Source organism: Lampris incognitus, chromosome 10 (genome assembly GCF_029633865.1).
Source record: "Lampris incognitus isolate fLamInc1 chromosome 10, fLamInc1.hap2, whole genome shotgun sequence".
Lineage (NCBI taxonomy): Eukaryota > Metazoa > Chordata > Actinopteri > Lampriformes > Lampridae > Lampris > Lampris incognitus.
Window position 1 is genome coordinate 32484363 of NC_079220.1, and position 21263 is coordinate 32505625.

The following is a 21263-nucleotide window of genomic DNA, read 5'->3' on the forward strand; positions in this document are numbered from 1 at the left end:
GGCTCCTAGTAGCTGCCCACATCAAATTGAAAAACCTTGATGTTCACTTACAAAACAGCAACTAAAACGGCTCCCGCCTACCTTAACTTCCTCATTCAGGTTCACACTCAGTCCCGCTCACTACGCTTTGCCAATGAAAGGTGCCTGGCACTTCCACCACAATGGGGCCCCAAGTCACTAGCTAGACTCTTTTGTTGTTCCCTGGTGGTGGAACGAGTTGCCAAACTCCATTCGATTCGCTGAGTCTCTCTCCATCTTTAAGAAGCTAAAGACCCAGCTCTTTCTCAAACACCTCCACACCCGATGGTACTTAAAAAAAAATGCTTCTATGGACCCTATGCATTGCCTTTGTGCACTGCCTGTTGACACTTACGTCCTATCAGACTTGAACCTACTTTTTTTGGTACTTACATTGTTGCCTCCCGACTAGATCCTTGCTTGTGTTGTATTAACTCTCAGATCTACGTTGCTTTGGATAAAAGTGTCTGCTAAATGAAATTGTAACATTGATACATGTGGGGAGCGAAGGCTAGCCCATCTGGTCGGATCCCACAGAAGAGCTACTGTAGCTCAAATTGCTGAAAAAGTTAAAGCTGGCTATGATAGACAGCAGTGGCGGCTGGCGCTAATGACTTTTTGGGGGGGGGGGGGCGCAATTCACCTTGGCGCAGCACACCTGCCAACTGCTTTAATGTCCACACAGTCACAGTTATTAAGAAGGACAATGTAGCCTATAGATTTTGCACACCTGACAGCTGCTTTAATGTCCACACAGTCACAGTTATTAAGGACAATGTAGCCTATAGATTTTGAACCCTGATAAAATCTATAGGCTATATTGTCCTTCTTAATAACTCTGTGACTGTGTGGACAGTAAAGCAGCTGTCAGGTGTGCTGCGCCAAGGTAAGTTGCACCCCCTCCAAAAATTGTTGGCACCAGCTGCCACTAATAGACAGGTGTCAGAACACAGTGCATCACAGCTTGCTGTGTATGGGGCTGTGTAGCCGCAGACCGGTCAGAGTGCCTATGATGACCCCTGTCCACTGCCAAAAGCACCTACAATGGAAACGTGAGTGTCAGAACTGGATCATGGAGCAATGGAAGAAGGTGACCTGGTCAGATGAATCACATTTTATTTTATATCATGTGGATGGCCGGATGTATGTGCATCATCTACCTGGGGAAGAGCTGGCACCAGGATGCACTATGGGAAGAAGGCAAGCCAGTGGAGGCAGTGTGATGCTCTGGGCAATGTTCTGCTGGGACAATTTGGGTCTTGGCATTCATGTGGATGTTACTTTGACACATAGCACCTACCTAAATATTGTTGCAGACCAAGTACACCCCTTTCATGACAATGGTATTCCCTGATGGCAGTGGCCTCTTTCAGCAGAATAATGCACCCTGCCACACTGCAAAAATTGTTCAATAACAGTTTGAGGAACATGACAGAAAGCTCAAGGAGTTGCCTTGGCCTCCAAATCCCCCAGGTTTCAGTCTGATCGAGCATCTGTGGGATGTGCTTGAAAAACAAGTCTGAGCCATGGAGGTCCCACCTCGCAACTTACAGGACTTAAAGGATCTGCTGCTAACGTCTTGGTGCCACATACCAGACGACACCTTCAGAGGTCTTGTGGAGTCCATGCCTCAATGGGTCAGAGCTTTTTTGGTGGCACGAGGAGGACCTACACAACATTAGACAGGTGATTTAATCTTTTGGCTGATTGGTGTATATTGCTCTTTGATAACTGAAAAATACATTGCAGCTGAAAGAGAATGAATGTGAGGCCATATTGACCATTATAGGAAGAAAACTACGTGAATTAAAAAAAAAACAACAAAATGTTAATTTCTGGATTACAGCATCAGCTAAATGCCTGAAATGCAAGTTTGTTTAACAGTCATATGGTATGGTCTTCTCAATAATTTCATTTTGTTCATCTTGGATCAACTCCTCCCATTATTAGCATTAAAAAAGAGACATGTAAATGGTATGAAAAAGAGACCAGGAAAAAAATGTACAAAAAGAATTAGTTGTCTTTAATGATTCAGGGCTACATTTGTACAGTACTACAGCAGACTCTCAGAAAGATGAACTGCCCTTTCAAAAAGGCTGAGAAAATATCGCCTGTCACAACTAAAAAGGTGGTCTGGATGTCATAAAGGGTGTAAAATTAAATACTCAATGTAAATATTTATATCTCATTTTTTCCATTAAATAAAAACAAACATTTTACATTTCTGAACAATCAATGTGAAATATCAAATTACATTAGAGCACCACTTTTAAGAATGAGGATATTAAAATAAATTATTGGCCTTTCCATATAAAGCAAGTACAGTTTCATTATAGTCATGTAAGGCTATGTAGTCACACTGAACACTCGCTGCATGTTGTTAAATGGAGCAGCATTGATTATGACATGAATGGAATGCTCACGCGACTTCAATTAACCAAAAGTAAAAGAGCTCTAATTTCCATATGAACTATCATGTCTCCCTGTCTGTGACAGACAAATAACAGGCGGTAACTATTTAGGTAACAGTTGATTTATCTTTATGTGCCATCGTAATAACAGTGATTCAACCCTTGCAATGAGAACTGTCAACAACAAAGGAAGGACTTCATCAATGACAGGGTGTCATTTTTTCCAGGTGTAACAGTCTAATCATACATGTGATATTATTCCAATGATTCTGACAGCTGACAAAGAGATTAAAAACTCACTACAGGCCTTTACACACTGGGGGTGTTTGTTTTTCGTGCGATTAATTTGCACGTCAATACATTTTTTTGAACCAATGTTTTTGTCATGAGTACTCTAACACAAAACGTGAATACCATGCGGTGAAAAAGTGATGTAATTTGTTTTTGGAATGAGGTCGATTTTTCTGAGCTTTCGCGCCACAAATAAAGGCCTCAACCAATCACATTGCGCAGAACAGACGTCACGTCACAACTAATGACAACAGCGGACCTGTTTATTGTTTGCGTTTCTCATCACCCTGTATTGTATGACCAAGGACACAAAAATTATAAAGAAAGACAATGAACTTAAGGACGTGTGAAGGAGCATCGCCGAACAACTAGGCTATCAGGATAAGAGACAAGATATTTATTGTCATTGTATGCATACAACTACATTTCATTTGGTGACTCAGACCAGCAGCACTAGACTTGTTTTTTAATCATTTACCTTAAATGATTAACAAACAAGGACAAACAATGTGCACTGATCGCGCGCTGTGCTGACCCGGAGCCGGCGCACTGCACTGCAATGGAGGAAGTGCATCCAGCAGGGTTCCGCACAGCAACGGGCGGAATATCCCCGCAACCCTGAAGGGAAGAGGAGATCCCCACGCCCCGCACCGCTGTACCTGAACCCACTGGGTTGCGTCCCCCTCGTGTCTCGAGTTGTATCGCTGCCGGTATAGTAATTTTGATACGAAACATTTGAGGGTGAGTATTTTGCATTTTTGTGTCGTTTATTTGTCATGTCCCCGGTGTGTAAAGACCTTACAAGTGTGATATATTACACTTGACATAATCTGCAATGTTGGACCACCAAAAACTACTGGCCTGCGAGAACATTTTCCAGCCTTCTGCCACACAGTGAGCAGCTGCGTAAGACTGCAGTTCTGTCCCACGTCATCCCCCAGTTGGGTTGTCTTGGAACATTATTTTAATTTTCTCAAGGATTCGGAAACATTTTACAGTACACTATTCATGCACAAGCCTTTCATGTATGCACAATTATGAATTTGATTCAATTTGGAATGGACACATTCACCCAATCGAATAGAACTCAACATATGGTACCTTACATTCACTGCTCACTGCCTGATAAACACATGCCCACACAAACACACATACTGAAATACATACAAAGTGGGACACTTAATGTAAATACAAAATGAGGGTAGACTGTGTCAATATGTGCTGCAAAAAGTCACAAGAACATATTAAAGGATGAGGCACAAAACTGCCTTTTTTAACTAATAAACACAAGTACCAGCAACGTATTGTGATGCTCCTGTTTCTACTGTCACTGTATAGAAAAATTCATACATCTATGTTACAGTACGGTAATAGGGATTTCAATTTATATGGGGCTTGGAAGTTTTAAGTCAGTCACTAAAACATTTCATATTTTGTTATCATGATGCATTTTAAATTTGGTATTTTCAGCAAATTATGTGACATTTAATCAAAAATACATACAGTTAAATATATTGATTTGCCCAGTCCAAAATCACAAAACCCTTAACAAGTCATTCATGATAACAGTCCACACAATAAGTAATTACAAAAAATGCCAATAATCCCTCGACATGTTTCAGTAACAGGTATACCGTGAATAACAATGTTACAAAAACATTTTATAGCAGAAATAATCCTCTTGAGAAAAACAATGTTCATCTAGTCTATGATTCCAGTGAACCTCAGTGAATAAAATTTAGTCTGAATACTGGAGGTCTAAGTCCACTGTGCCATCTGTCACCACTAGCCTCACTCTCTTGGGTTTTGTGGCACCCATGGAGTGGGAAGAATTGACAGGTCCATAATGGGGTGTTGGTGCGTGATCACCAGCCTGGCACTGTTGCTGCATGTCCTTCCTGCAATGTTCGTCCTGACCTTTGAACCCTGAAACCCCCCCCAGAGAAAAAGATGTTGAGTTTGAGTGCTGGGGTGCACATGGCTCAAGGACAAGCCTCCCTTGGGTGCCTGAAGGCTCCATTAGACAATGGTAGGTATAATTTGTTGGACCTAAGCCTGGGTAAGTTAGACCATCAGCCCCATCTCTGAGACCCAGGGTCACTGAATGATCTCCACTGAAGTTAAGTACATAAGGAGGACCTTGACAGCCATAAGGGAAAGCGGTTGAGGAGGATGAAGACTGACTCTTGTGTGCAGGTGTTGGTGTTCCAGGGGATGTATTATGGGTCACTTGAGGGCTACTATGCTCAGACATAGGAGAGAGGGATGTGCTGAAAGTAAAATCAAAGGGGTCATGTTGGGCATAACATGGCTGGTGTTTGTCAGGGATTGTAGTGGATCTCTCCTGGTTGCCATTTTTTCCTTGTGGTGACACATTACTCTCAGACATTTTGCTGGGAAAGAAAATGGACCTTGGGAGTGTAGAGAAGCTTTTTTGTGCAAAGTTGTTCTCAACATTCTGGGGTTTGTCAGATAATGTTTTACTTTTATTGAAAGGATGAGAGAACATTGAGCTGGCTTTATTAATATGAGAATTTGACCTAATGGGGTGGTTGGATGAACTAAGAAGACCAACATGCTTTTCTGAGCTCACTCCACGCACTTTATCATACTCTGTATTAAAACCTACTTTTAGACAATGCTGGGTCTTTTCAGCATCACTTGATTCTGCAGTCAGTGTTTTAGACACTGCAGTAGGGCCAGCAGCCATATTGGCTTTACAAGGTGCACTACACAAATTTTGACTTTGCTTTTCTCCTTGAAACTTGAGCACCCTCTGGATAACAGTAGAGGTTTTGTCTTGGGAGTGGAGGGTACTGTCTGCAGAATTGAGATTTTTCGCATTGAAGAGTTGAGAAGACAACAATTTGTTAGCCATCTGAGAGGAATGGACTGGCTTGTTTGAGAAACTCTGGGACACTCCTCTTACTGTGTTGGGCTGACTCAGGGGAAAAGCCTGCGATTTGTTGGGTATGCTCATACGATGGAAGGGTCCCTGGGATTTAATGTGAGACTGCATCCTTGAATGGCTAGTGCCACTTTTGAAATTAATGCACTGACTAGATGGTGGGGTTGAAATAGTCTGACATTGAGATGACGTAATTGAAGAGGTTGCACCAAACAGCTGAGGCCTACTGATAACAGGATTGGACTGTGTTCTGGGGTCTTCTTTGCATTGTTTCATTCCTGGATTTTTACTCAGAAACCGATCCATAGCAGTAACTTCCGCGTTACTTAGAGCTGTAAAATTAAAGTTGGAGTTGAGTGGAGTTTTGTCTTTGGTGGCATCCTTCACGTCGCATTCGAGTGGGAGAGAGTCATTTTTAGAGATAAGATTGGGGAAAAAATGTAAATCCTCACTACTGAAGTTGTTTTGTGGACTGGGAGGGCCAAGATATGGTGTTTCTGTATTCCATGTATCAGAGGGACTATGAGAGAGGGGACTGCTGAATGGATCTGTTGGTGGCTCCAGTGGACAGAGATCTGATGGTGAGGTTGGGAGTATTGTCTGTGGTTGATAATAACCCTCAAAGTTTAGACACTGAAAGTCAAGGAGATCATCACAGCAGTTTGTAAAGTTGGGCTCAGTAGAAAGCATACCATCTGGCGATGTGAAAGGAGGTGTCTGTGATGGAGGCTGAATGGCAGAAGATCCACTGGCGTAAACTGTGGTCTTTTCCAGGGTCTGAGAGGCACACAAGCCCTCAGAGAGTCTGGAAAGACTGTTGTCAATTTGTTGGAGGGTATGACTCAGACAAGGGGTAGGCGTTTCTTCAGTCCCACTCTTACGTGTTCTTTCCATTTTGTGTCGTGGTTTCCTTACTCCACTATTTACCTCTGGCAATTGCCTCTCAATCATTTTATCTGGAGCAGAAGCTATACCTTGAGTTTTACAGTCATTAGGAGATGATGATAATGATAATGGTGAAAGGGATAAGGATAAAGGGGGAGGTTCTGTTTTCAGAAGACCTGAGTTGCAGCTCAACTTTTGGGTAATAGATGGGCATTCTTCTTTGAACTTGCCAAAATCCACCAATCCTCTTTTTTCTTTCCCTTGAACTTGACAGCTCACCTCTTTTTTTGCCTCCGTTTCTATCTTAAACTCAGTCTCTATATGCCTCTCATTCTTGTAGTCAACCTCCCAAATGTCATCCATTTTCCTCCGTAGTTTAAGTGTTGGTAAAGAAAGATCGTCAACCTTTAATTCAAGATCTTCCTTGTAATGTGCCTCATTTTCAAAGAAGCAGCTCTTCTTTAGAATAGGATCTTCAATTTTAGTTTTTTGCTCTATGAGAGTCTCACTAGTATTTTTATGACACTCCATATTTTCTATTGGCTGCTTTACTCCCCCCAAAACTCCCATACCTTTGTTCTTTACTTTGTCCTTGTGAGAACCACCAGGTCCATATTCACATTTGATACTTTTTGAGTTTTGGTCTTCACCTGAATTAAGGCCTGCAGAGAGATCCATCCCTTGAATTTCCTTCAACCTTTGACTTCTCCTTTTAAATTGATTTAACCTGTCTTTTGGTCTCCTACTAGCTTGAACATGTGCCTTAGCTGCCTCCATTTCCATGTTTAAAACTGACACAGAATCCATGATAGCTTTTAAAGGATCACATGTCTGCAATTCTGGCTTCTCCTCTGTGTTTAATAAAAAATCCGGAGATTCCGGCCTTTCAAGCTCCCATACTTTCCCTGTTTTTCTCTTAAAACGGATCTTGAAGTTAAGACCCTGCTCTGTCTTCTCATCCATAAAAGATGCTTGGAAGGGCAAACCATCCACTCCATCTTCAATTTTACTTGATTCTTTTCTGCGGTGTTCATCATTTTTTACCGGATCCTCATCTTTTTTCTCTGCAGGTCTGTCATTCCCTAGGTCTTCAGTTTTGTCAATTCGGTCTCTATCAGTCCTCTCTAGTTTACACTTTCGAACTCTCCTCAAATAGTTATGTTGAATTTCAACTGCTTTGGAACGAAGCCCTCGAAAAAAAGAATGTGGTTTTAGTGTCCTTTTGGGGATAAATTTCCGAACATTTTTTTTCCTAAATCTGCATTTTACATCTTTTGTGACTTCACTACTCTCACCTGAGCACAGGGAAAGGTCCTGACTATGTCGTGTTGAAGAATTTAATTCAGGGACTTCTTTAGAAGCCTGGTCTGGAACAGGAGAATTGAAACCCTGTTCTGAGTCTACATCCACAGAATTTCGAAACATACGTTTCTTCAGAGGAATGTTGGACTGGATGTGTGTCTGTGGGCTGATTTCTGGTTGCAGATTAGTCATGGCTTTTGCTTGAGTCAAAGACTCTTGATAAGGAGGTAGTGGGTAAGGGCATGTTGTAAAAGACTCATTCATTTGTGGCGACTGAATCTTCAGACTATCTTGGTTCAACTCAGTCTTAATGCTAGCTATAACTTCTTTGCTATAGGATTCCTTATCGCTTTCATGTTCATCCTCAGCATTCTTTTTTGCTCCTCTGCATCTCCCTCTTCGCTTTCCTACATTCCTCACTTGCAATGGGCAAGGACATTTATCTCTGGGTGTTTCAGATGGCTCACCTGTCTCTTCATGATTTAGCATGCTGCTGCCAAGGTCCATTTCCATCTGAGCTGAGGTAGAAATCTCTTCACTAACATTACTGACTTCAAATCTCTTATCTCCATCAGGTTTCGCTTTCCTGAGAACATCAGAGAGCAGAACTCTTGCCCGTTTCATGACAACATTCTCTTTCTCCCTGATAGCTGATGTATTACTCACAATCTCAGCCATTTTGTTATTTGTCCCTTTAGATGTTTTACTGACTTCTCCGTCTTCAACAGCATCTTCAGTCGTCTTGGGACAACACTGTACATTCTTTTGTCCTCTGTGGGTTTCACCATTACCCTCTGACTCTTTTGCCTTTTCCTGCACCCTTTTACTCTTACATTCTACAGCTTTAGTTTTTGTTGCAATATTAATGTCTTTTTGCCCTTCGACTTTTCCTTTGACAAGCTCCTCCTGCTGTTTTTGCATACAGCTGTATTCTTCCCCTGCAGCTGTCTGTATTTCAATGACCTTGTCATCCCCCCATGTTTCACTGTACAATTGGCTATCCAGAGCCTCACATGCCTGTCTCTTCCTCACATTATCTTTATCGACGGCCTTAAAATACATTTCCCTCACCCCTCTCTTACCTTCAGCTGTGGAGATCTCTGAGCTTCCTCCCTGCTTGTGCTGAGATCTGGACACCCTGGTTTCTGCCTGTGCTGTCAGAGTCAATGGTCTAGTCCGCTGGTCTTTTTTCATTGTCATTCTGCACTTTCCTCCTAACATCACTTTTTCTTTCTCCTGGTCACAGGTTTTCTCCACTCCTACACTTCTTGGTACTGATACCCTTATTAAGTTCACTGTAAGGTATTGCTTCAGTGATATATTTGGATTGTCCCCAGGTTTCTTGGATTTATCTAAGACACTTTGACAAACTTCACCAATTTCCGTTTGGTGTTTATTCACAGGTGCCTTGTTCACCAACTGGTCTGCTGAAGCTTTTATGGTCTTGTGCTCGTTTTGCTCAGTGACTAGATTTTGACCCCTGCGACTTTTATGCCTAGTGCCTTCAGTGTCGGTCCTACTGTAGGATACATTGCTTCTGTTCCTGGTGTCATTGGACATATTGCTGTGACCATCTGTGATCTTTTCTTCCATCTTATCTTGTTTGACAGAATTTGCATTGTTGCCGGTATCCAATTCAACAGCATGACCAAAGGCTGGAGTGTCAGTTGTGTCACTGGATCCTGTTGAATGTGTGCACACATTTTGAACCATACTCCTTGTTCTTGAAAACATCTTTCTGCAGGCGATCTCTGTGTCCAACACTTTGGGAGACTTCTCACCAAGGCTTGCACTGCTAACCGCTGATTTACTTTTCTCAAGTGGGGACACAGGAGAGTTTAGAGTGACAGCCTTCAAGTTTACCACACCAATAGATTTCGCATTGCTGTTATCCCCTTCATCCAATTTCCCCTCGGGGATGAATAAAGTATTCTGATTCTGATTCTGATCACCAACTTTTTCACTTGTTGAGCATAATACATTCAGCTGTTTTTCTTTGGGCTTCACTTCTTCCAGCAGTTGGAGTAAGGCCCGTTCTTTGCTTCTTGGGTTCTTACAATTTAATAGAAAATCCAAAGTGTGGCGCCGTACTCGGATTCTGAGGTCTCTTAGTTTCACTTGTGATAAATCTGCAACTCCCAGGCACTGCGTAACTGAGGAGGGTTTAAATTGATTCTTTCCCGATCTGTGTTTCTCTAATCTCCACTTCTTTGTCTTGGTCAATTTTCTGCTCATCAAGGCATTTCTCTTCATCTGCTGGGTAAAGGAATTCCTTGAGGGGATGGCTGAAAATGGGAGAAAAGAACAAAGAAACACAATTGAATTCCGTTTCTGTTTCTACTGCTAACATAACATTTTTGATTAGCAGTACATAAAAGTTTGGAGATTTTCTGAACAGCAATACTTCTCTTCCAACATGTATTCAAAATAATATACTATCTAAATGGGGCAACTACATTTCAAAACTGTATGTACGGTGCTATGCATATTTACAAAAAGACAAGTTTGAGAAATCATAGCTAATTCTAATTTAACATGTCTAGGGCTGGCAAGTAAATTGCAATACTTTTAGGCACTGTGATAGCACATCACTGACATCCAACTCAAAAAAAAAAAAAACAAAAGACACTGCCATAATTCAGCTTTTCAACTTGTAAATACTTTTTTACAGTTCTGAAGGAGTTGCACTTGAAGATGTCATTACAAGTTCTAAAATAAGGTACTCTGCCAAAGCAAAATGAAGCTAGTGAAAGACGATTGTGATGGTCGAAACTAACCAAAATTAGACTGGTCTAGCGTTTTTGACAAGCTACTCTATTGTTCTCTTTGTTCTTTTTATTATTATTTAATCCATTTGATAAACATACCAGTATCAGCACATTCAACATTCTCATTAAGACAAAGCTGATAACAAGCCATTAGAAAAGGTAGTACAACATTCAGCCTCATGCTTATATTTGATATGATTTATGATGTCGTAGGCAATGTTCCTTGTCCAATGTCCAATAAACCAAACATAAAACAGTGTACAAAAATGAAAAAAAAAACAAAACAAAACAAAACACTAGAAGCAAGACAAATGCCAATTTCAGCCTGACTCTAACGGAAATAATTGAAAGATTACAGCTGTTTGTCTAGTGTATAATTTTAAGAAACAAGATGTCCCAAAACAAATGTAGCACAATTGATTGAAATATAAAATAGCGACAACTGCAATTAAGAAATTAAAAAAGGCTGCAATGTTTCATTTTGTGTCATTTTGTTTTCATTTTCGTTTTAATCAAGTGTTTCATGTGGGCACACAAGTGTATTTCCTGATTACGTGCAGAATTCCTTGCTCCTTGAAAATGAGACTGTTTGGGCATCCGGGTAGCGTAGCGGTCTATTCCACTGCCTACCAACACGGGGATCACTGGTTCGAATCCCTGTGTTACCTCCGGCTTGGTTGGGTGTCCCTACAGACACAGTTGGCCGTGTCTGCGGGTGGGAAGCTGAATGTGGGTATGTGTCTTGGTCCTCTGGTCGGTCGGGGTGCCTGTTCAGGGGGGAAGAGGAACTGGGGGGAATAGCGTGATCATCCCATGTGCTACATCCCCCTGGTGAAACTCCTCACTGTCAGGTGAAAAGAAGTGGCTGGTGACTCCACATGTATAGGAGGAGGCATGTGGTAGTCTGCAGCCCTCCCCAGATCGGCAGAGGGGGTGGAGCAGTGACCAGGATGGTTCGGAAAATAGGGTAATTGGCCAAGTACAATTGGGGAGAAAAAGGGAAGAAAAAAAACAAAAAGAAAATGAGACTATCCGAATATCTCCCAGGAAAAAGCAAATCAGGAAACCAAGCATTTGCATTTTTTTCAAATCCAATTTGGTGCTAAAAAAAAGAAGAAAAAAAGCAAACGGTAAAGCCACTATGTAAATTTTAACAATTTTAATGACTGCAGTGCAACTCTACCCTTTACCAAAAGCGCCTTTAACATTATCTCTTAATACTGATAATGTTAATGGATTACATTTATATAGCGTTTTATCTTGATACCCAAAGCGCTTCACAGTTAAGGGAGGAAACTCACCTCAACCACCACCAATGTGTAGCACCCACCTGGGTGATGCATGGCAGCCATTTTGCGCCAGAACGCTCACCACACATCAGCTTGAGGTGGAGAGGGAGGAATCATTGAGCCAATTACATGGGGGGATGATTAGGGAACTAGATGGAGAGAGCCAGGTTGGGATTTTTGTTGTTGTTTTTTTTTTTTTGCCAGGATACCGGGGAACCCCCTACTCTTTGTGATAAGTGCCATGGGATTTTTAATGACCACAGTGAGCCAGGACCTTGGTTTTAATGTCTCAGCTCAAGGACGGCATATCCTACAGCACAGTATCCCCACCATTGCACTGGGGCATGGAGATTTGTTTATTAGGACCAGAGGGAAGACTGCACCCTACTGGCCCACCAACACTCCTTCTAGCAGCAACTTGAGTTTTCCCATGAGGTCTCCCATCCAAGTACTAGCCAAGCCCACACCTGCTTAACTTCAGTCATTCAGCAGAATCAGGGCACATGCTGGCATGGCTGCTCTTAAATTAAATTGAGAGGAGCTTAACATCTACACAGGCATGCTGATAAAATCTAAAAAGTACCCTTGGACCATGCAATGTTGTCATTTATGCTCAAGGCAGCAAAATATCCCGAAAAAATAATTATTTCTTATTTTCGTCATCATCTGGATGCTCTTACTCAGATAATAATGGGTGATGGCACCAAGTTATCTTTCAAAATATGTGCATGTACTCTTAAATGTCTGAGTAGCCACAAGAATACTCTTATTCATCATATGAAGGATGTGCATTTCAATAAGTTGGAGAGTGAACATTCCTTGTCAAGACCTGCACTCATGAACATGAAACATTAATGTTGTCAAAAAACCAAAACATTAGGCATGGAGGGATGTAGGCTTATGCATCACCATCATCTTCTCATAGAAAGCAGGTGTCTTCACTCCAAACTCAGAAAAAAATAATCCTCTGTTACTGGATAGGCCAAGACTTGCAAGTCAGAACCCCTCTACATTCTTCTCAAAGATTAGTCAGCAGCATTTTTTATATCCCTGGCAAAGAGAGCAGGGCACTTTTCTATTTGACACCAAGGCATTTCCCCAATTGTCCTTCAAACGATGTAAAGGCTTCCCTTCATCATCTTCCTTGGCCAAAAGCCAGATCTCTCCTCCTCCTCCTTCTCTTCAGTTTTACATTCCTCCACCCAATCAGGTCTCTCGTCCATGCTATGCCCAGAAATGTTATGTCTCCTTTCCTACTGACAGGTTCCTCAATTTCCAGTAACAGCAAGTCTCTCCCACAAATCAATTCCGCAGTTTCCAGATTTCTGCACCCCAGATCCAGAGGTGACAGTTATCACTACCCAAACTTCAGGAAAATCAAGAATAATTTCTCCTCCAATGAAGAGTTTTCAAGAAAGCAGATCCTATGCTTCCCGAGGCTTCACAGTCAGTTCATATGTCCCAGTTACCTCTACTTGCTATAATATATTTAACCACCACAACAACTACATCTAGCTTGGCTACATCCTATCAACACCACTGGATGTAACAGTTTCTCTGCTGGGGACGAAAAGGGAACACATATTGCTTGAATATCCAGAAATGTGTGTGTGTGTGTGTGTGTGTGTGTGTGTGTGTGTGTGTGTGTGTGTGTGTGTGTGTGTGTGTATATATATATATATATATATATATATATATATATATATATATATATATATATATATACAGTGGTGTGAAAAAGTGTTTGCCCCCTTCCTGATATCTTATTTTTTTGCATGTTTGTCACACTTAAATGTTTCAGATCATCAAACAAATTTAAATATTAGACAAAGATAACACAAGTAAACACAAAATGCAGTTTTTTAATGAAGGTTTTTATTATTAAGGGAAAAGAAAAATCCAAACCTACATGGCCCTGTGTGAAAAAGTGATTGCCCCCCCCCTGTTAAAACATAAATCAAGTGTGGTTTATCACATCTTTGGAAAGCTGAGTTCAATTTCTCTAGCCATACCCAGGCCTGATTACTGCCACACCTCTTCTCAATCAAGAAATCACTTACATAGGACCTGCCTGACAAATGAAGTAGATCAAAAGATCCTCAAAAGCTAGATATCATGCTGCGCTCCAAAGAAATTCAGGAACAAATGAGAAACAAGGTAATTGAAATCTATCAGTCTGCAAAAGGTTATAAAGCCATTTCTAAAGCTTTGGGATTCCAGCGAACCACAGTGAGAGCCATTATCCACAAATGGCGAAAACATGGAACAGTGGTGAACCTTCCCAGGAGTGGCTGGCCGACCAAAATTACCCCAAGAGCGCAGCGATGACTCACCCAAGAGGTCACAAAAGACCCCACAACAACATTGAAAGAACTGCAGGCCTCACTTGCCTTAGTTAAGGTCAGTGTTCATGACTCCACCATAAGAAAGAGACTGGGCAAAAATGGCCTGCATGGCAGAGTTCCAAGACGAAAACCACTGCTGAGCAAAAAGAACATAAAGGCTCATCTCAGTTTTGCCAGAAAACATCTTGATGATCCCCAAGACTTCTGGGAAAATACTCTGTGGACTGACGAGACAAAAGTTGAACTTTTTGGAAGGTGTGTGTCCCATTACAACTGGCGTAAAAGTAACACAACATTTCAGAAAAGGAACATCATACCAACAGTAAAATATGGTGGTGGTAGTGTGATGGTCTGGGGCTGTTTTGCTGCTTCAGGACCTGGAAGACTTGCTGTGGTAAATGGAACCATGAATTCTGCCGTCTACCAAAAAATCCTGAAGGAGAATGTCCGGCCATCTGTTCGTGACCTCAAGCTGAAGCGCACTTGGGTTCTGCAGCAGGACAATGATCCAAAACACACCAGCAAGTCCACCTCTGAATGGCTTAAGAAAAACAAAATGAAGACTTTGGAGTGGCCCAGTCGAAGTCCTGACCTGAATCCGACTGAGATGCTGTGGCATGACCTTAAAAAGGCGGTTCATGCTCGAAAAACCTCCAATGTGGCTGAATTACAACAATTCTGCAAAGATGAGTGGGCCAAAATTCCTCCACAGCGCTGTAAAAGACTCATTGCCAGTTAGCGCAAACGCTTGATTGCAGTTGTTGCTGCTAAGGGTGGCCCAACCAGTTATTAGGTTTAGGGGGCAATCACTTTTTCACACAGGACCATGTAGCTTTGGATTTTTTTCCCCCCTTAATAATAAAAACCTTCATTTAAAAACTGCATTTTGTGTTTACTTGTGTTATCTTTGTCTAATATTTAAAATTGTTTGATGATCTGAAACATTTAAGTGTGACAAACATGCAAAAAAACAAGAAATCAGGAAGGGGGCAAACACTTTTTCACACCACTGTATGTTTGTGTGTGTGTTGAAGTGTCCACCCCCCCCCCCCAGCTAGATCAGGAACCCAATTAAGCTCTATTTTTTTCCAGACCCATTTGTTTCAGTGAACACGTATGATTGTTATCTAGACCTACACACATTCACAATAAAGAGATGCATGTATAAAAATTGGTAGATCATTCATATATGTTTTTATTTACATCATAATGCGTCATTGCAGTTAACATACCACTAACAAGCTTTTGCCTCTCAAAAAAGTGATGTCCAGCACAGCTGCTACAGTTTTGTTTTTGGGACATACATCTTGAAACTACTATTACTTTCGGCTGCTCCCGTTAGGGGTCGCCACTGCAGATCATCCGTTTTTCTATTTCTTCCTGTCTTCTGCATTTTCCTCTGTCACACCAGCCACCTGCATGTCTTCCCTCACCACATCCATAAACCTCCTCTTTGGCCTTCCTCTTTTCCTGGCAGTTCCATATTCAGCATCCTTCTCCTAATATACCCAGCATCTGTCCTCCACACATGTCCAAGCCATCTCAATCTTGCCTCTCTTGCTTTGTCTCCAAACCGTGCAACTTGAGCGGTCCCTCTAATATAATAGTTCCTAATCCTGTCCTTCTTCGTCACTCCCAGTGAAAATCTTAGCATCTTCAACTCTGCCGCCTCCACCTCCGCCTCCTGTCTTTTCGTTAGTGCCACTGTCTCCAAACAATATAACTACAACATAGCTGGTCTCACAACCATCTTGTAAACCTTCCCCTTAACTCTTGCTGGTACCCTTCTGTTGCAAATCACTCCTGACACTCTTCTCCACCCACCCCACCCTGCCTGCACTCTCTTCTTCACCTCTCTCCTGCACTCCCCGTTACTTTGGACAGTTGACCCCAAGTATTTAAACTCATATGCCTTCGTCACCTCCACTCCTTGCATCCTCACCATTCCACTGTCCTCCCTCTCATTCATGCATAGGTATTCCATCTTGCTCCTACTGACTTTCATTCCTCTTCTCTCCAGTGCATACCTCCACCTCTCCTGGCTCTCCTCAACCTGCACCCTACTCTCGCTACAGATCACAATGTCATCCGCAAACATCATCATCCACAGAGACTCCTGCCTGATCTTGTCCGTCAACCTGTCCATCACCATTGCAAACAAGAAAGGGCTCTTGATGTAATCTCACCTCCACCTTGAACCCATCTGTCATTCCAACTGCACACCTCACCATTGTCACACTTCCCTCATACATATCCTGCATCACTCCTACAGACTTCTCTGCAACTCCCGACTTCCTCATACAGTACCACACCTCCTCTCTCAGCACCGTCGTATGCATTCTCTAAATCTACAAAGACACAATGTAACTCCTTCTGGCCTTCTCTATACTTCTCGATCAACATTCTCAAAGCAAACATCGCATCTGTAGTGCTCTTTCGTGGCATGAAACCATACTGCTGCTCGCTAATCGTCACCTCTCCTCTTAGCATAGCTTCTATTACTCTTTCCCATATCTTCATGCTATGGCTGATCAACTTTATACCTCTGTAGTTGCTACAGTTCTGCACTTCGGCCTTGTTCTTGAAAATCGGTACCAGTATGCTTCTTTTCCACTCCTCAGGTATCCTCTCACTTTCCAAAATTGTGTTAAACAATCTAGTTAAAAACCCCACTGCCATCTCTCCTAAACATCTCCATGCCTCCCAGGTATGTCATCTGGACCAACTGCCTTTCCACTCTTCATCCTCTTCATAGCTACCCTCACTTCCTCCTTGCTAATCTGCTGCACTTCCTTATTCACTATCCCCACATCATCCAACCTTCTCTCTCTCATTTTCTTCATTCATCAGCCCCTCAAAGTACTCCTTCCACCTTCTCAGCACACTCTCCTCGATTGTCAGGATATTTCCATCTCTATCCTTGATTGCCCTAACTTGCTGCACATCCTTCGCAGCTCGGTCCCTCTGTCTAGCCAATCGGTACAAGTCCTTTTCTCCTTCCTTAGTGTCTAACCTGTCATACAACTCACCTTACGCCTTTTCCTTTGCCACCTCTTGTCTTCGCTTTACGCTGCATCTCCTTGTACTCCTGTCTACTTTCTTCATCTCTCTATCCCACTTCTTCTTTGCCAACCTCTTCCTCTGTATAATTTGCTGTACTTCCAAATTCCACCACCAAGTCTCATTGTCTTCCTTCCTCTGTCCTGATGACACATCAAGTACCTTCCTAGCTGTCTCCCTCACTATTTCTGCAGTGGTTGCCCTGCCATCCGACAACTCTTCACTACCACCGAGTGCCTGTCCTCACTCCTGCCTGAACTCCACACAACAGTCTTCCAGTCTTCCTTCTTCAACTTCCACCATTTGAGCTTCGGCTCTGCCTTCACTCGCTTCCTCTTCTTGGTCTCCAAAGTCATTCTACAGACCACCATCCAATGCTGCCTAACTACGTTCTCCCCTGTCACCATCTTACAGTCTCCAATCCCTTTTAGATCACGCCTTCTACATAAGATATGTAGGACACACATCTTGAAAGATTTTCCAAAAACATCAAATACGACAAATATCCAAAAATTTTGTGAAAGTCTAAAAAAGACAAGTTGGGACTTCAACAAAAAGTGGAAATATATCAATCCAATTCCACATTTTTGGAGCGCTTGCAGATTTATGTCACTTAAAAACAGAAGCTAGTTATGTTATGTTGCCAAACTGACATAGGACTAATCTGCATATATTTGGCATATTTTTCATTACTTTAATCTAAGGGATTAAGAAATCCTCTGCAGAATGTTTTTCCTGTAGTGAATCAGTGAAATATAGCTAAATGAATTCAAGAAACAAGGTAGAATAATTCAAATTAGTATCAACATAATGAATAAAGTTAAAGAAATATTAATGTTACCCAAAATATTGTAGCAAATTCGGGGGGCAGTCCGGGAGACTGTCGCCACAACCGGGACGCGAACCCGTGTCTCCCACGCCGCAAGCGACAATGTTAACCAGTCGACTAAAGGGTCCGACCCGTTAGTCAAGGACCAACGTGTCTATTTATCCGTGCACGTTACAATATTACCAGCTATTTCATGTGAATATGGTAAACATTTACAGAATATTTTAACCCTATTGCCAGCCACCTATACCAATCCATCCCACATGCTGACACTTATCCAAAAATTAAAAGAGTGATCCCTACCATAGATGAAAGCAAAATGATAGAAAATTAAAAGCAAACAAAATCAGAATGATGATCGTCAAATTTGGATATTAATTACCAACTGAGTGCAACTGTTCAATTCATTTTAAGCACCTTTAGTGAATGCATCTTATATAAATAACACTCATCATCTCTGCTAGACAATACCAACTTGATTAATCAATAAACTCATGCTAATAGTTTGCCCTAACACTTATACCATTTTAAGCCAGATTTACGCTTAATATGTGTTTGCAAGCAGGCGCTTTATTGCCTACTCAATGTTTTCATAATCACTGCCTTAACAGAGTAGGCTTTCACCACTAAGTTCACCTACTTACCTACCAATGGAAATGGAGGGAAATAGTTAATAAAAATATAGGCATCTATGACTAAATAAATTAGCAAATTATGTGCGAACTCAACCCATTATGAGCCATATGCTACATGTATGATTAAAAAAAAAAAAGAAAGAACTCATTCCCTATGGTGATAAAACTTGCTCGAAAATAATTCTGTATGTGCACCCCTGGCCCTGCATATGAGCGCATTTTCAGCACTACAGGAAATGTTGGGACTCGATGGCGCTCTCTATTGAACTCAGACAAGGTGGACATGCTCACTTTCTGACCAGAAATGCATAAGGAGCACCTATTTGACATTTGTGAATATTTAGCCAGCTTTGCATTTATGTTGGTCTTACTGGCATAGTTAAGCCTGTTATGTTAATTTTATTTTGACCACTAAAAGTTAGTGGTATTTATTTGTTTGTCATCATAATGCTGGGGTCCAGTACCGATAAGGCTATAGCCTATGCTTGGCTGCAAACATCCTTAATAATGTTATTTAATGAATGAATGAATTAACAAATTAGTCTATTAGTGTCTACTTATGATCAGTATAACAGGTTAATTAGCTTGCAGGTATGTGCTTTGCACATTTGTGTAACAAAAATCACCACTATTTCCCAATAAGCACTATGTAGTGGCTTCACAAAACCAAAATTACACAGGAATCTCTGGAGAAAAGTGGAGATGGAAAAAGTGAAAATATGGCTGCAAGAAGCAATTACAGGGGCCAAGCTCAAATACATAAATTGCAATATGTAGTGCAGTTTCTCTCAGTTCAAGGAAGTGGACAGTGTTAGCTGGGCACACGTGCGACTGAACTTCAGTATTTATAAAGTTCACTATTTCCATTTGACCAAAGGAGATAAGCCTACAGACCAGCAACTGGGGGTCGCATTAATATTTTACGTTGTTTAAAAAGTGGATGTAATCGAAATTCCACTGGACCAGCACTGCCCGTGGATTATTATACCCATAAACTCCCTGCTCAACCTCACAGATAATCTCCACCCTCTGCTCCACTTTTCACTGTAATATTTTTGGATATAACAGTACTGTATCCAGTGATGCAATTTCACTCTTAAAACTGTGGCAGAATCAAAATTCGCTCGCTCTCTCACTGTGGACTGTGCACCCGCAAGCATTCAGAGATACCCTTTCTGCAGAAGAAGAACGAGAACAAAGGACCACATGTCTTTACCGCTGGCCATGGTTTTATTGGAAGATAATCTAATATTTTTCATCTGCTAATCAGCTGTATAACTGGTTAAGTTTCCCTGCAAGACACGTAGTTTCCACAGAAAGAGTAGGCCACCGGATCCTAATTTTATTACTTAAACGTTGACGCAATTGCAACGTAAGAAGACTCCAATATCATCAAATGACGGCCGGAACATGCATATAAAATGCATTTTTTTCTTGCTGTCGTGTTGTACTGGTCACATCAGATACAAAGAACCATTTTTCTTGCATGTTGGGGTCACCAGGAATCTGAAACTGAATTTTGTATTTTGAAAGTATTACATTACATTTCACAATTCCACCAGGCAATACCTGATACCTTTTTGAAACTCAATGGGCACCATCTTTCATCCTGACCAAAACAGCATCATTAACATGATACACAGATGGTGGATTTTGTTTAGATGCATGCCGGATCATCCACTGACTACAGTGGTCAGTGGCTTTCTGTGCCATTTTTCTTTGTCTTCTTTGTTTCTCTTCAAACCTAAGCCACTGTTTCAGAGTGGATAAATTAGTTTGTGGATCATTCACTACTGACATTGGAACGAGACCCTGCCAGGGGATGTATTACTCTGTTATTTTTTCTCCCATAGTATACTTCAAATGGAGACATCCAGTGTAAAACTTCCTTGGGGTTCTCATTTAGCACTCTGGAATAAGCTGGCAAATGCTTAACCCAGTTAACCCCTTTCCTCTGAAAATTCACAAGATCATACATGAGCTTTTTCCTTAGCACTCTGTGCGTCCTCCCTTTTTTTCCTTGACTTTGGGGATGGTACGGTGAACTCTCAATTATTCTGACTTGCACTGATTTGATTCCATCAGCCTTTGTACTGCTCCTTTAAATTCTCTGCCTTAATCATGCTGCAAAACTTGAGGTGGGCCATGTTCAGTGTAGATATCTTCAAGATGCTTTGCGATCTCTGAGCTAGCTTTACCTTTTAATAGTTTCAGCAGAGGAGAACCCTCTGGTCCTTCAAGGTATTCAGTGAATCCCCAAGAAAAAAAAAATTGTATTCCTAATAAACATTGTTTATTTTTATTCACTGAAGTAACAGGGATAATTTCTAGATCATCATTATAAACTTGGACTAATATGTCTTGGCAAACAGTGGGTTAATATAATGGAATGAGAAATGGGCCAATCACAAATTTTCTTCCGATGGTATCTGAGTGGATCAGCGGCTCCCCCGTGCCAGGACATTTGGTAGCTGTAACCGAATGACATGTGTACTTCAAGTCACTGTGACAGTTGTCTTAGC

The 21263-nt window shown here is 41.5% G+C and overlaps 1 protein-coding gene across 1 annotated transcript in view; it reads right to left on the reverse strand.

Annotated features, from left to right (window-relative positions):
• Nucleotides 1-9281: 9281 nt before the first annotated feature.
• The window catches only part of kmt5c (lysine methyltransferase 5C), a 49374-nt gene continuing 37392 nt past the window's right edge, over nt 9282-21263 (reverse strand). The window contains exons 9-10 of the mRNA XM_056288400.1: nt 9531-10100; nt 9282-9358 (exon numbers count right to left, since the gene is read on the reverse strand). Coding sequence (XP_056144375.1) covers nt 9282-9358; nt 9531-10100 — 647 coding nt within the window. The remainder of the gene's footprint in view (nt 9359-9530; nt 10101-21263) is intronic.